Source organism: Hemiscyllium ocellatum, chromosome 12 (genome assembly GCF_020745735.1).
Source record: "Hemiscyllium ocellatum isolate sHemOce1 chromosome 12, sHemOce1.pat.X.cur, whole genome shotgun sequence".
Lineage (NCBI taxonomy): Eukaryota > Metazoa > Chordata > Chondrichthyes > Orectolobiformes > Hemiscylliidae > Hemiscyllium > Hemiscyllium ocellatum.
The window spans coordinates 23,928,298-23,943,369 of record NC_083412.1 but is presented as its reverse complement, the minus strand read 5'-3'; the positions used below and the strand labels follow the sequence as shown (position 1 = coordinate 23,943,369).

At 45.7% G+C, this 15,072-nt stretch overlaps 1 protein-coding gene across 6 annotated transcripts in view; it reads right to left on the bottom strand.

Annotated features, from left to right (window-relative positions):
* shroom2a (shroom family member 2a) overlaps positions 1–15,072 on the bottom strand; it is a 219,124-nt gene that overhangs the window by 120,962 nt on the left and 83,090 nt on the right. The window contains exons 1-2 of one of the 6 annotated variants that reach the window (XM_060833408.1): positions 2,199–2,253; positions 1,402–1,547 (exon numbers count right to left, since the gene is read on the bottom strand). The exons of 2 other annotated variants lie outside the window; for them this stretch is intronic. Coding sequence is in view for 3 of the 4 variants with exons in the window: in XM_060833404.1 (XP_060689387.1) it covers positions 2,166–2,219 (54 nt within the window). In the remaining variant the exon portion in view is untranslated. Of the gene's footprint in view, positions 1–1,401; positions 1,548–1,671; positions 1,738–2,165; positions 2,256–15,072 lie in introns of those variants that run through there. 3 more of the 6 variants (XM_060833404.1, XM_060833406.1, XM_060833405.1) reach the window with 3 other exon arrangements.

Genomic DNA, 15,072 nt, shown 5'->3' with positions numbered 1-15,072 from the left:
CCTAGGCCCTGACCGCCAAACCTCCCTCTCTGCCTCGCTTTTATCCTTTCAGTAAACACACCTCTTCAGGCAAGTTTTGGTTCCTCTGATCTGATGCCTTAATGAGCGTCAGATTTCATTTTATAAAGCTCCTGGGCAACACCTTTGAATGGCTCATCGTGTCTGAGGCAGTAGGTCATGGCTGTTAGTTACCTTGACCAGCCATCTTGATACGGTGGCCCCAAAGCAGGTCAGAGGCTGGGAACTACATGGCGAGTAACTCACCTTCTGTCTCCCCAGAACCCACAAGTCAGACTGTGGCAGCTCAAGAATAGAGCTCATCACTGGCTTCCCCAGGAAACCCGGGGACTGGGTAATTAGATTAGATTACTTACAGGGTGGAAACAGGCCCTTCGGCCCAACGAGTCCACACCGACCCGCTGAAGCGCAACCCACATATACCCCTTACCTAACACTACGGGCAATTTAGCATGGCCAATTCACCTGACCCGCACGTCTTTGGACTGTGGGAGGAAACCGGAGCACCCGGAGGAAACCCACGCAGACACGGGGAGAACGTGCAAACTCCACACAGTCGGTCGCCTGAGGCGGGAATTGAACCCAGGTCCCTGGCGCTGTGAGGCAGCAGTGCTAACCACTGTGCCACCGTGCCACCCCATGAATAGTGGCTTTGACTGTGATGGACACATCCCATAAAACAATTAAAAAACAGCGTACATTGGCACTGTTTACTGCTGGGTGGGAGTCTCCACAATTCAGTACTCAGACTCAAAGACAGTGCACCTTCCAATCTCCAATGCAGCACCAAGACCCTCATCAGTGAGGTTTACAATCAGGCGTCATATCAATGTACAAATGGACAACATGCCAAACCGAGCTTTACAAATAAGAGATGACTCAGTTGAGCCAGTAACAGATAAGCCAATATTTGCCGGTGCTTTTATTTTTTAACAAGGAACATCAATACCTTCTGGGCACTGATTCCGACTGACTGAACAACTTAAAAAGGGCGCATCGCGTGACTGTAGGCAGAGGTTTGATTCCGGTTGATGGGTTTGTTTCAAAAGCGAAGATTTGCAGCACTTTCACCTGGACCGGATGGTGTCCCTTCAGGCCACGCAGCGACAGGGAAGCACTTTCAAAGTGTCTCATCTGAAACATGCACCACAGGCAGTACAGCACCCCCTCAAAATACATGTCTCCAATCCACCATCACTAAAACAGATGACCTCATTACTGTTACAAAGCTCAGTTGGCTGCTCAGTTTGTTTGCTATACACAGGGATACCAACAGTGTGGGGATTGAACCTTTCCCTTCATCAACAGTGCGGTGACCCCTCCCTGATGGTTTAACCACCATTGGTGTGTAATGAGCGAGCAGTGCGACTGAAGCAACATTACCTTGACAAAGCTGTTTACGGACGCTAATCTTGAAAATAAGGTTGCCGTTTTTAAAAGCAGTGATGACACAAAAGTCCGTTCACTTGCTGTAAGGTGCTTTGGACTGTCCCAGGGTTACAAAACATTCAGTGTAAATGCACAGCTGCCTTTTTGGGAAGAGAGAGAGAAACATCATGATAAAAAAAAGGCAAGTATGAACTGGTGTTTGGATGTTGAGCGATTTTTCCAAGTTCGATATTCAGGAGCAAACAGAGGGATGCTGAAGCTGACCTTTCTCTGGATTAGGTTAGCGCCTCCCAAGCAGAAACCCATGGCTCCCAGAGAAGGGGAGGTGTCTCTCTCCCGGCTTGTGTTGGCGTTAGGACAACGACTTGCTGAGTGAGAGCAACCTCAACGAAACTTGGTTCCACAAACAACTCCAACTCCAAGATGGAACCAGGGGTTTCTTTTAAATTAGACTATATCTGACTCAAACTGCAGCTTAGCCCAGTAATACACACACACAAGCACACTAACATCTTACGCCAATGTCATTTTGGAACCGTGCCGACATTTCAGCAGGAATATCAATGTTTAACTGGTTATCCAGCCGACCAGTTACTGAGAGATAAGAGGACATCACAAAGCCGCGTTCTGAAGATCTTCCACACACACCCACCCACCCACCCTGGCAGTGCCACAACACTGGCAACAGAAAACACCATGGGCACGTCAGCACTGAAGCCACTCATAGCTGCAGCATTCTGTCATGTTCAGACACGTACACAACAGAACGCTGTGTTCTCAACTCTTCTTACATTCAGACCCGACTTGCACATAGAGAACAAGCCAGTCGGACCCTCCGGTCCATTGTACCGAGCAACTGATCTCCACCGTAACTTAGTTGTTTGTTGGAGAGTCAGCAGGAAAGATCAATCTGTGGAGTAGATTCCTGGATCTTTTACACACTGCCTTGTTTTCGTAAGGTTGGGTAGGGGTGGGAGTCAGTACCAGACATTCACTTCCCATTGGTTGAGAAAACTGCTTCCTAATTTGTCTCCCAAAACAGTCTGGTCTTTACTATGTGGAGCATACTCCCTACTTCTGGGTTTCCCCCCGCTCCGGCCATGAGCAAAAGTAGTTGCTCCATTAACTCAAATCCTTCGACAACTTTAAATGCCTCAAGACACTCAGGATCTGTCTTGTCAAAAGTAATCAACTTGCTAAGCAAATGCAGTTCGAGTCCCAAGTTTCCACCAATTTAAATTGAAGTCTGGAAAAGATCATTTCTCATTCGTTTTTAAAATCCCTTTGATTTTTCCTGGGTAAGTCACTCCTGTTTTGCAGAGAGAGTAAGTTAAAAATCACAACACCAGGTTATAGTCCAACAGGTTTAATTGAAAGCACTAGCTTTCGGAGCGACGCCCCTTCATCAGGTGGTAGGAAAATAAGTGAAGCGTATTCTAAATAAAATACAACAGACTGGGAACATCAAAAAATGTCATGAGAGGTGAAACCATGCAACTTTATGACCCTATTTTAAACCCTCATTTCCCAGATGTGAGCACTGCTGGTAAAAATACTGCCCGTCACTTGCTGGCCCGAAACTGTGTATGGCCTGTTGGATAGTCAAGGGTCTGTGACACTGATGGGTGTGAAGTCATGGTATTTTCTTTTACACAGGGTAGGGGAGTCCAAACCTACAGGGCATGGATTTAAGTTGAAAGGGGAAAGATTTAAAAGGGACCTAAGTGCCAACATTATCACGTAGAGGATGGTGCATGTATGGAATAAGCTGCCAGGGGAAGTGCTGGAGGCTGGTACTATTGCAACATTTAAAAGGCATCTGGATGGGTATATGAATAGGAAGAGTTTGGAGGGATATGGGTCAAATGCTGGCAAATGGGACTAAATTAGGTTAGGATATCTGGTTGAGTTGGACCGAAGGGCCTGTTTCCATGCTGTACATTTCTATGACCTAAGTGAAGCAGATGGGTTTGTACAACGAATATGGAAATTGGCTTATATTGCAGAATCATTAATCCCACTTAAATTCTGTCGGTTGCTGTGGAGGCTTGTCCTCAGAGCATGAGTCTATAATCTGGATTCCTAGCCCAGTAATATTCCCACCGGGAATTCACTGTGATGTTGCATGCAGCTTCCTTAGTTTGTAGAAGGATCTAATTCATCACCGACATTGCAACAGTGACTTCAAAAAGCTAATGCATTAACTGTAAATCACAAGGGGGTGGGGGGTCCCCATGATTGTATAATACTCAAAATAGATAAAAGCCTTTGTATTTTAATCTAGTGCAACAGCAAACAACCACCTTTATGTCCTTGAGCCATTCTCCCAGGTAACTGAAGTGATAGGAATCTCTCACTGGTACAAAAAGGCAAAGTCACCATAACCCTACAGACGGTACGGTTGTTCCTTCATGAGTGTCGACTGATGCTGCTTTAACCCAAGGGTCACCACGCCTCAGATGAGGGCAGGGGTTGAGAAGGAGAGTCCTTCATGGTAACCTGAGCTGACGTGGGAATTGAACCCCCGCTGTTGGCATCATTCTGCATCACAAACCAGCAATCCAAGCTAACCCTGTATGTGCAGCCATCTCACAGAGTGCACGGCTAACCAATGAGGCTTTGGGATAGCCTGAACAGCATTGTCGTCAACACAAGGAAACATGGATCATCATCAGGGGTTGGACAAAAATGAACAGCAGTACTGTGGTCACAGTTGCCTTACTTCCAAGCAAACAGGAGACCCCCCCCCAGTACCTCCAAGGTCACCAGTACATGACATGCCATCTCCATACACTGCCAACGGACAAAGATCCGGGGTCTCTCTGGCAGCACTGTGGACGAATGTTCAACACGTGGACAACAGTGCTCAGAGAAGGTCAACCAACCACCTTCGCACAGTGACTAAGGATGGACAATAAATGCTTGCCTTGCCCAACACCAGGCACACCTCCAGAAGAAACATTCGGAGCCTGTTGCCAGCTTTTCTGTTGGGAAATGGAAGGCCTCTGATCAGGAGCGTCATGTGGACAAACGGCCTGTGATGTTGGTGGGTAATGGAGCTGGAAGTGAATCTATTTCCAACTACTCTGGACCGCAGCTTATTTGAGGCACTCAGCCAGATTTTCAAAGGGGTTTGCATTCCACACAGACCCTGGGGGCAAACATTTATCGGGGTAAGCCCGGGAAGATTTCATTTGCCTCTGGGGATGATAATCTTCACCAGCATTTTCAATTCAAATAGGGCAAATAAGTGTTTGCTGGTGTAGAGCTCGAATATTGCAGAAGACAGGGTACATTTTGACCAAGCTTTTCACTCAATCAGGATAATTCATAAGAACACCAGAGTAAAGGGGAACAACACTTTACACCGCATGAGTGCTGACTCATCGGCAAGTCGACTTTGATTGGAAAAATGGTATCCTGTATTAGAAGGATAAGTGATAAGGTTTTCCCAGGAGCCTAAGGAGGCTGAAGGGTGATCTTATAGAGGTTCATAAAATCATGAAGGGCATGGAGAGGGTGAATAGCCTTTTCCCCAGGGTGGGGAGTGCAAAAACAGAGGGCATAGGTTTAAGCTGAGAGGGGAAAGATTCAAAAGGGTCCAGAGGGGTAACCTTTTCATACAGAGGGTGGTGCAGAGGTATGGAAAAAGCTGCCAGAGGAGGTGGTGGAGATAGGTACATGGATCAGAAAGGTTCAGAGTGATATGAGCCAAGTGGGACTGGTTCAGTTTAAGAAACCTAGACAACATGGAGGAGTTGGGCCGAAAGGTCCATTTCCATGTTGTATAACTCTATAATGTCTTAATAGGACCATGGATCATCTTGCTATACATTGTTACATTCCTATTTCGTTTCTTTTCATACTCTAACTTCTTCCACTTGCTAACTTTTTCCTTCATTGTTCTTTAAACTCTTACTAATCATCTAACCTGCCACTCATCATTGCACAGTTAATTCGTTTTTAAAATTGTGTGCTTTCCCTAACTTTGCTAGTTAACTATGGTTGGTGGGCCCTCAGGTTTAGGATTTTTCTTCATCGTCAGAATATATTTATTCGGAGGGTTCTGAAATATTTCCTAATCTCTCTGCCATTTGTGATCTATCCTTTAGCCTAGAATGCTAGCTCACTTCACCGAGCTCAGTTTTCATGCACACTGAGTTGCCATTATCATCACTTACAAAACCAGCCTCAGACCCAGCCTTCTCTCTCTCAAACTGGTTGTAAGATTCATTCATTTTGATGTTGCCGGAACGTAGGGGTGCCTCTCCTCTCAGGTAATTCATAAATTGTGTCACAATGGACAACAGCCAGCCTAACTAAGCGAAAGTGGGTACTGCAGATGCTGGAGATTAGAGGCAAGTTAGAGTGGTGCTGGAAAAGTACAGCAGATCAGGCAGCATCCGAGGAACAGGAAAATCGGTGTTTCGGGCAAAAGCCCATCATCAGGAATTCCTGATAAAGGACTTTTGCCCGAAACGTCGTTTTTCATGCTTCTCGGATGCTGCGTGATCTGCTGTACTTTACCAGCACCACTCTAATCTCAACAGCCAGCCTAAGCTATCCTGGTCTCTGGTGTATTTCAAAAGGCTATGGTCTAAGAAACTCTATTGAAAGCATTCTATGATCCTCACACTACAGCCAATCTGACTTTTCCACTCGGTATGGAGATTAAAGTCACCTGCAACTATTACCGTCCCTTTATCACAAGCATGTAATTTTCTTTCTTCCATGGTTTGTCCCACATAATGGCCACAGCTCAGGGGGTGGCCTGCAGACCACTCCCACCACTAAGTCTTTTCCTCAGCCCCACCCAAACTGATTCCATGCTCTGGTCTCCTGAACCAAGAGTCATCTCTAACTACTGCACAAATGCCATCCTTAACTAACAGTTCCCACCTTTAACCAGCCTCCTATTCTCCTTGATCTGACATACTATTGTTCACCCATGAGGCCTGGGTGAATGTTCGTCACTAATTGCTGTTGGTGGTGAGTTGCTTTGAACCTCTGCCGTCAGTATGTTGTCAGAACATTGTCAATGCTGATAGGGAGGGAGCTGCAGAAGGTAATGCTGAATGAATAGTGATTAAGTTCCAGCTTGGGATGAACTTAGGGGTGACGGAGTTCCCACATACCTGCTGCCCTTGCTCTTCTGGATGGTAAAGGCTGCGGATTTGCAAAACGCGAACTAAAGGAGCCCTGATGAGTCGCTGCAGGAGTTCTTGTGGACGGTATACACTGTTGTGTCTGTACAGAGTGATGCAGGACACTGGTGTTGAAATGAGTACTTACCTCTGGATGTATAGGGTTTCTCAGTGTGTTGCTGGCAAGTGGAGATTATTCCATCACACCCCTGACTTGCAACTTGGAGATGGTGACAGGGAGTCAGGAGGTGAATTACTAGACACAGAATTCCCAGTCCATGACCCGCTGTTGTAGCCAGGGTATTTATTGCCCAGATCGGTTTCTAACCAATGGTAATCACCCAGAGGTTGATATCAGCGATTCCCGGAATTTTCTACAGTGTGGAAACAGACCATTTGTCCAATGGGTTCACAATGACCCTCCGAAGAGCATCGCATCCAGACCCATCCCCCTAACCCAGCATTTCCCATGGCTATCACACCTATCCTACATATCCCCGGACACTACGGGACAGTTTAGCATGGCCAATACACCTAACTTGTACAAACTTTGGACTGTGGGAGGAAACCGGAGCACCCGGAGGAAACCCACGCAGACACGGGGAGAATGTGCAAACCACACAGACAGTCAGCCGAGGCTGGAATCGAACCCGGGTCCCTGGCGCTGTGAGGCAGCAGTGCTAACTCTTGAGCCACCGTGCTACCCATCCATGGTGGTAATGCTATGGAATGTCCAGGAATGATGATGATGAGGTTCTGCCTTGTTGGAGATGGCCATCAGCTGGCAGTTGTGTGGTGTGAGAGTTACTTGCCAGTCGCCCGCTCAGGCCTGTTCTGTAGAGGTGTGATTCCCCAATGCAGCCACCATTGAACTGAGTCTGGGTCAGACTGAGGAAAAGCATAATCAAGAGTGTGGTGCTGGAAAAATACAGCAGCTCAGGCAGCTCCCGAGGAGCAGGAGAATCAGTGTTTGAGGCTAAAGGGTGCTTGTCCTGAAATGGCGATTCTCCTGCTGCTCAGATGCTGCCTGAGCTGCTGTGTTTTCCAGCATTACACTCTCAGCTCTATTCTCCAGCATTTGCAGTCCTCACTTTCTCCTGCAATGGGCTTACAATCGATAGGACCAGATGAGGCATGCTCCCAACTGCTTTCGGTCCCAACCCAATCAACAAGCCATTTGTCTACATTTTCATCCAATCGGAAGAAAACCCAAGAGAACTGTCGAAACTGGAAATCAGAAACAACAAGGGAAATTGCTGGAGAGACTCAGCAGGTCTGGCAGCATCTGGTGAAGATAAAGCAGAGTGAACTTTTCAGGTTTAGCGTCTCCTCATCAGAATGGAGTGAAGTTAATTCTGATGAAGAGTTACATTGTGAAACGTTCACTCTGACTTCTCTCCACAGATGCTGGCAGACCTGCTGAGTCTCTCCAACACTTTTTCTTGGCGCTTTTTCACGCAAATTGGACCGATTGTAAACCCTGGCTTCCGGCTGTGACAGGAAATTGTAACTCGAGGTGCATTGGTGTAGTGCCGTTAACACAGCAAAGTCTCACTGTCGAGACAAGACTTGACACTTCTAGAGTGTCAAGGTCACACTTGGATTCAGTCCAGTACTGGGAATGAAGCTGAGGCTTCTACCTCAAGGACCAGTGAGGCGCTCTGTCTACCAACCTCAGTTCCCAATGATGTGAGTGGACGGTGAGAAACCAGGACAGCAGGCACCGCGTTGAGCTGAGTTGTGAAAGAAAGTGACTGGGAAAGCACTTCCTGACCCTTTCACTATACAATATTGCTGGGGTTAGAACACGTGGAGTCTGCATTTGCTTCTGCATAGTTGCAGATGTCCTCACTTTTATTTGGATGTTGACAGAGAGACGCTGGATGAATCATCGCCTTAATTTTCTCAGATAAGCAGCTTGCCTCAGCGCATTGTGTTCTCTATCTCTTGGGACCTGTAGAAACGTCAAGGCCAGTAGCCTCCTGATATTTGGAATGTAATAACATGCTGAGTTGTGAGATTTAAAGGCCTCTCTTATTGGTTGCAAGCCTGGTACCCTCAGAAACAGAATGTCTTTGGCGATTATTAATGAGGAACTTATCAGCTCCTGACTTTGAAATAAACGGAGTGTCTTCGTAAATAAATTATAGAAACGTCACGATGGATGCACACACACACAGTCCCCATTACCACACTGAGCATAATGGATAGGAATAGGCCAGTTTACATTGTGCTACAGTCCGTAGAATCATAGAATCCCCACAGTGTGGAAACAGGTCATTCGGCGCATTGAGTCCACACCAACCCTCTGAAGAGTATCCCACTCAGACCCACTCCCTGACCCCGTAACCCTGCATTTCCTACAGCTAATCCACCTGGCCTGCAAATCCCTGGTCACTATGGGCAATTTAGCATGGACGATCCACCCAGCCTGCACATCTTTGGACTGTGGGAGGAAACCGGAGCACCCAGCGGAAACCCACACAGACACAGGGAGAATGTGCAAACTCCACACAGACAGTCGCCCGAGAGTGAACCTGGGTCCCTGGTGTTGTGAGGCAGCATTAATGAAACTGATTAAAGAAAGATTTCCTTTAATGAAACCATGTTGACTCTTCCCAATTATCCGGAGGTTCTCAAAATGCTTGGCTGCACTTCACGATCGATGCTAACTCTTGGTCATGACAGATGTCAAATAAATCAGCTAACCATTCCCTGTTTTCTGTCTCCCTCGTTTTGAAGTAGAGCAGTAATATTCCAGGCCAATCACACTTCACCTGAATCCAGGGGTTTTTGGAAAATTATTGTCAGTGCGTCAACACCATTAGTCACCTTCTTTAAGACCCTAGGCTGAATTCCATCTGGATCCAGTGACTTCTCAGCCTACAGCTCCATCAGTTTGTTCAGGACTACTTACCTCGTGACTGTACTTGCACTAAATTCTTCTCTCCCTTCCACTTGCTGATTTACAGCTGGTACAGGATTTGATTTGTATCGTCTACAATGAGGACAGAGGCAAAATATTTGCTCATTGCATCTGCCATTTCCTTATTATCTACAACGCACTTCCCCATTCTCTCTCTTTACAGGACCAACAGCCACTTCACTTACTTTCATTTTCAAATCCACCTTAAGACCATAAGGAATAGGAAGTGGGGTAAGGCCACTCGGCCCCTCAAGCCTGCTCTGCCATTCAGTAGGATCATAATTAACTGACATTCCTCACGTCCACTTTCCTGCCCTTTTCCCATAACTCTCAATTCCCGTGTTGATCAGGAATCTATTTCAGCTTTGAATGTACACAAGGGCTTTGTCCCCACAGCTCTCCATGACAAGGAGTTCCAAAAACACTCAACTCTCGGAGAGAAGACATTTGTCCTCAGCTCTGTCTTAAATTGGCAGCCAGTTATTTTGAGACTCTCCCATGAGTGAAGCATCCTCTCCACATTTACCTCATCAAGACCGTTAAGAATCCTACACTTCTCAATGAGATCACCTCTCATCCTGTTAAACTCCAGTCAGCAGAGTCTCAAGCTCTTTAGCCTGTAATCATAAGCCAACCCCTCCAGACCAGGGATCATCTTAGTGAACTTTCTCTGAATGCTTCCAATGAAATGATTTTTCCTTAAACGAGGGGACCAAAACTGCTGACAGTATTTCAGATAGAATCTCACCAGCACCTTAGACAATTCTCACCTTACTGTAAGGGTTCCTCATTCCCCCTGAAGTCAGGGCCAACATTCCATCAGCTTTCCTCCCCTGTCATAAAGATGGTCAAGATACAAAGTGCACCTGAGTTTGAACTTGGGGAAAATCTTCGTAACATCCACACATTTGGCCCTCACTCATCAGAAAGGAAAACATGATTGCCACGGGTTTAAACAGACGTCTGGCAGAAATCAATGATTAGCCATGGGGGTGGATAAAAGAAACAGTGAGCCACACATACTATTTTCAGTCAAAATCCTTTACAACAAGATAAACAGTACAGCTGGATGTGTGTGCATTCCTGATGAAGGGCTTTTGCCTGAAACGTCAATTTCGCTGCTCCTCGGATGCTGCCTGAGCTGCTGTGCTCTTCCAGCACCACTAATCCAGAATATATATATATATGTGTGTGTGTGTGTGTGTGTGTGTCTCTCAATGAACATCTCCCGCTATTTAATAACTAAGGAAGGGAAACACTCACGACTATCAAAAAGACTCAGACTTTCTGCTTTTCATTTCTATGTTTTGCTCACGAGCACAAAAAATGCTTCAAGTTCACATTTGCCAATATGAGGATTGCAGTCACATGTCCAACCAGAGTATCTATTACTCACCAGTGATCAAAAACTCAGTGCATCACATGTGGATTCACTGTACTATGCAGAGGGCAGTCCTGGTCTAAAGTGCAGTTGTTGGTTAATTCTGAATTTCCTGTCAGGCCATGATATGCATGCACAGCGTACACAAGGCCCATCCCTCACTCATGCCAAAGGTCAATGCTGCAGCTGAATAAACTGGTGACTTCCCAGAGACTGAACTCAACTGATAAAGTAAACAATTCAACAAATGCTAGTCAAATATCCAACTGGTTCCATCTCCTCGAGATCCAACGTGTAAATGCTACTCATAAGAAACTGTAGACAGTTTTTACTGGGGGAATAGGGTAGATAATTATCTGTTTGGCAAGTGACAGATGGCCAATTTGTGACCCAAACAGATTAACACTCGGTTCCAATGACAGCAAACCAGGCCACATTTTGACACACATCATTCCACGTGAATTCTTTCTGTACTTTTCCAATTGCTGGAACACCTCCTAAGTTCATTAATCGCCACTTCCTGTTTAATGTTCCAATCGAAGTCACATCAGGATTGAAAACACATGCAGACAGAGTTGGTAACCCAATTGACAGCCTGTGCAGTGAATTCACAGTGAAGGATAATGAATGCGGGATTGCCTGGCTATGGTTCTTACTGGAGATGAGCTGCTTTGATGATTTGGGAAGCCAGGTTTTGCTCACTGCCGTGTCACATGAAGTGGCAGAGGTCAAATTGAATACAACACTACAACTCCAGTTGATGTTTAATGCCTGCCCCCCCCCTACTGAGACACATTTGTTGCTACATGCTGCTTGACATACTGAATTGATTTTTTTTCTCTACAGATGCTTTTGCACAGAGACAGACTTCTGGTCCAGCACTACATGACAAAACCCTACCAATCATAATCCACGAGCCAATTGTTGGATTCCTACTGTTCTTGCAAACCTTGTGAATGCACTTGGAGCTTTTCCTATACACACACACACACACACACACACATACAATCTAAAATAAACAAGGGCTGCCCCAGCCAGTAAAGCCCATACCCTGTGAAATAATTAAAGCAACATTTTTCATTCAGCTGAGCATTAAAACGCCATTATTTTCTCAGAATTTGAAACCAGTGATTGCCAGATGTAAACAAAGACACGAGAGGAGAACAAGGATAGCGAAGTGATGGCCCAGTGGTGTTAACGTTAGGGTATCAATAAGGGGACCCAGGTAATAAGCTGGAGAGCTGTGCTCGGATCCCACACTGATGGATGGTGGAATCTGAATTCAACAAAGATCTGGAATTAAGGATGACTGTGAAACCAATGCTGATTGTTGGAAAATCCCATCTGGATCACTGATGTCCTTTTTGGAAGGAAACTGCTATCCTTACCTGTTCTGGCCTACACGTGACTCCAGACCCACAGCAACATGTGGGTCTCTCAAATGTCCTCTGGGAAATTTGGGGTGGACAGTAAAATACTGGCCCAGCCAGTGATGCTCACATCCTGTGTATGAATTAAAAGTTAAGAAAGAAAGATGCTAAACCCCAGTCTGAAGGTGACCAGTGAGGGACCCGTGAGTTGTCACTGAGTAAAGCAGCACTAACCAGGGAATAGTTTAAAAAAAACTATCCTGCAGGAAATTCACCCCTTTAAAAGAGTTAAGCAAAGCCTTGAATAACGCTGCAATTTTGACTTACTTGGCAGACTGAGTGACATCACTGCAAAGTTCTGCCAGCCTTAATTTCAGTCTTTGTTCTTTTCCAGCGATTCTCCACTCATCCCGAGAGCATTCCTCATGGAACAATTACCTGGAGCAGGACAAGTCTCGGCCAGCTAGACGGAAAACATGGAAGCTACCTCACCACCATGGGCTCGTGAATCACAGCCAATGGAGCACTTTTGAAATGTAGTCAGTTCTGCAATGTAGGGAATGTAACAGCCAATTCTGCTATAGCCAGCTCTCAAAGAAAAACAGCAATATGGCAAACCAATTTGTTTTTATGAAGTTGGTTGAAGAACAAATGTTGCGATGAACAATGCAGCTTTAATGTCTTAACATGTCGCAAGAAACATCATCTGTTATCAGGTGGAGATGACTGATATCCATTACTGAGCATGATCATGCAGGCGCAGCAGGCAGTGAAGAAAGTAAATGGCACATTGACCTTCCTAGTGAGAGGATTCGAGAGCAGGAGCAGTGATGTCTTGCTGCAATTGTGCAGGACCTTGGTGAGGCCACACCTGGAGTATTGTGTGCTTTTTTGACCTCTACCTCAGGCATGATTACAGACGGAGGCTATGGAGGATGTGCAACCAAAGTTTACCAGACTCATTCTCGGGACAGCAGGAGTGATATATCAAGGGTTTTTATATATGAGGTTGGTTTGGGGGGTGGGGGTGGGGGGGGGGGGGTGAGTGATTTCACAGAAATCTATAAAATTCCAGCCATGGTAAATGAAAGACTGCTGTTCCTGATGATCAGAACCAGGGGTCACAGTTTAAGGGTACAGGAGTGGGCCGCTTAGGACTGAGATGATGAAAGATCCCCACCCATGAGTGCTTCAACAGAGTTTCCATTTCTCTCTCGCCTGACAACAAGCTGCAATATGAGGAGTGCCATCAGAAACCCAGGCTCTCCACGGAGTACTCACAGCGATGGAGTGTATTCTGATAACTTGCAGACAAGGCTTTTAAATTGATTCCACGTTTACAAAGAGCATTCCTTTCATGTCAGATCAGGAGCAAGTAGTAATAACTCCTGACAGGCTGAAGAAAGACTGAGCTCCTTTTCAACGTAAGACACATTTTCCACAATTACCGATGTGCTGATGGAAAGAGAAGCAACCTTTCGGCGTGGTACAAAGACTTTTCCCTCCGTTACCAAGCTCACGCATTTGATTTCCCCCAACCTTGCTCTAAGGTGTCTCAGTTAGTCACACATTCATCCTCTGAGAGTCAAAGTTCCACTTCATTGATCTGAGCACAATAATCGACACTGACACTCCCAGTGGAGTGCTACACTGTATGAAGTGCCGTTTATCGTGATGAGACATTCAACTACAGTCCTGTCTAACCTCTAGTTTGGATCTTCCTCCTCCTCCCACTCTCGCCAACATCCTCACAACCTTTCCTCAGTTTGAAGATATGCATTGGATCAATCTTTGTCAAACATTTTACAACTTTTCCAGTGCATCCACATTCTTGCCATAAGGTTGGTACCAACACTGTATGTTATGACACGCCCCTTAAAAATGTGGTTCCCATCTAGTTCGGAAACAAAGGCAGACGGTGCTGGAAAAGCTCAGCAGGTCTAGCAGCATCTGTGAAGAAGAATCAAGATAATCATCACTGATTTGGACTGTAATCTTAAATTCACATTCCTGCCTGCTCTGATCACCTTTCACCCTCTTGCCTAACAAGAATCAATTCACCTCTTCTTTAATAATACACAAAAACTCTACTTCCATCAGCATTCCAGGAAGACAGCTCCAAAGACTCAGAGAAAATATGCTTGGGTTGGGATATCTGGTCGGCATGGACGGGTTGTACCGAAGGGTCTGTTTCCATGCTGTACATCTCTATGAATCTATGCAACGGAATCAGTTTTAAATGGATGACCCCGATTTTACAGCAGTGACCCTACCCCAGTTCTAGATTCTTCCGTAAGTAGTGACATCGTCTTGACATCCAACTGGTCAGGATCCCTCAGGACTCTGTAGGTTTCAGTCTCGCCACTTCTGACCTTTCTCAATCACAGAGGGTACACACCGATCTGTTCAACCTTTCCTCATAAAGCCATATGTCCATTCAGGTATTAGCCCAGAAAACCTCCTCTGAATCACCTCCAAATCATTTACATCCCTAAATAAGGAGACTTATATATGCACAGTACTCCAGCTGCAATCTCACCAGTGCCCTGTATAAGTGAAGTATTTTTGTATTCAGCTCCCCTCATATTTCTTGAGTACTTGCTATGTCTACATCATGACTTTTTAGGATTCCTGCATTAGGTCAGAGGTCCCTCTGCATCTCAGAGCTCTGCAGTCTCTCACTAGTTAGATAAGACACTTCCTTCTTATTCTTCCTGCCAACATGGACAATTTCACACATTATACTCCATTTAGAGTCATAGAGATGTGCAGCATGGAAACAGACCTTTCGGTCCAACCCGTCCATGCCGACCAGATATCCCAACCCAATCTAATCCCACCTGC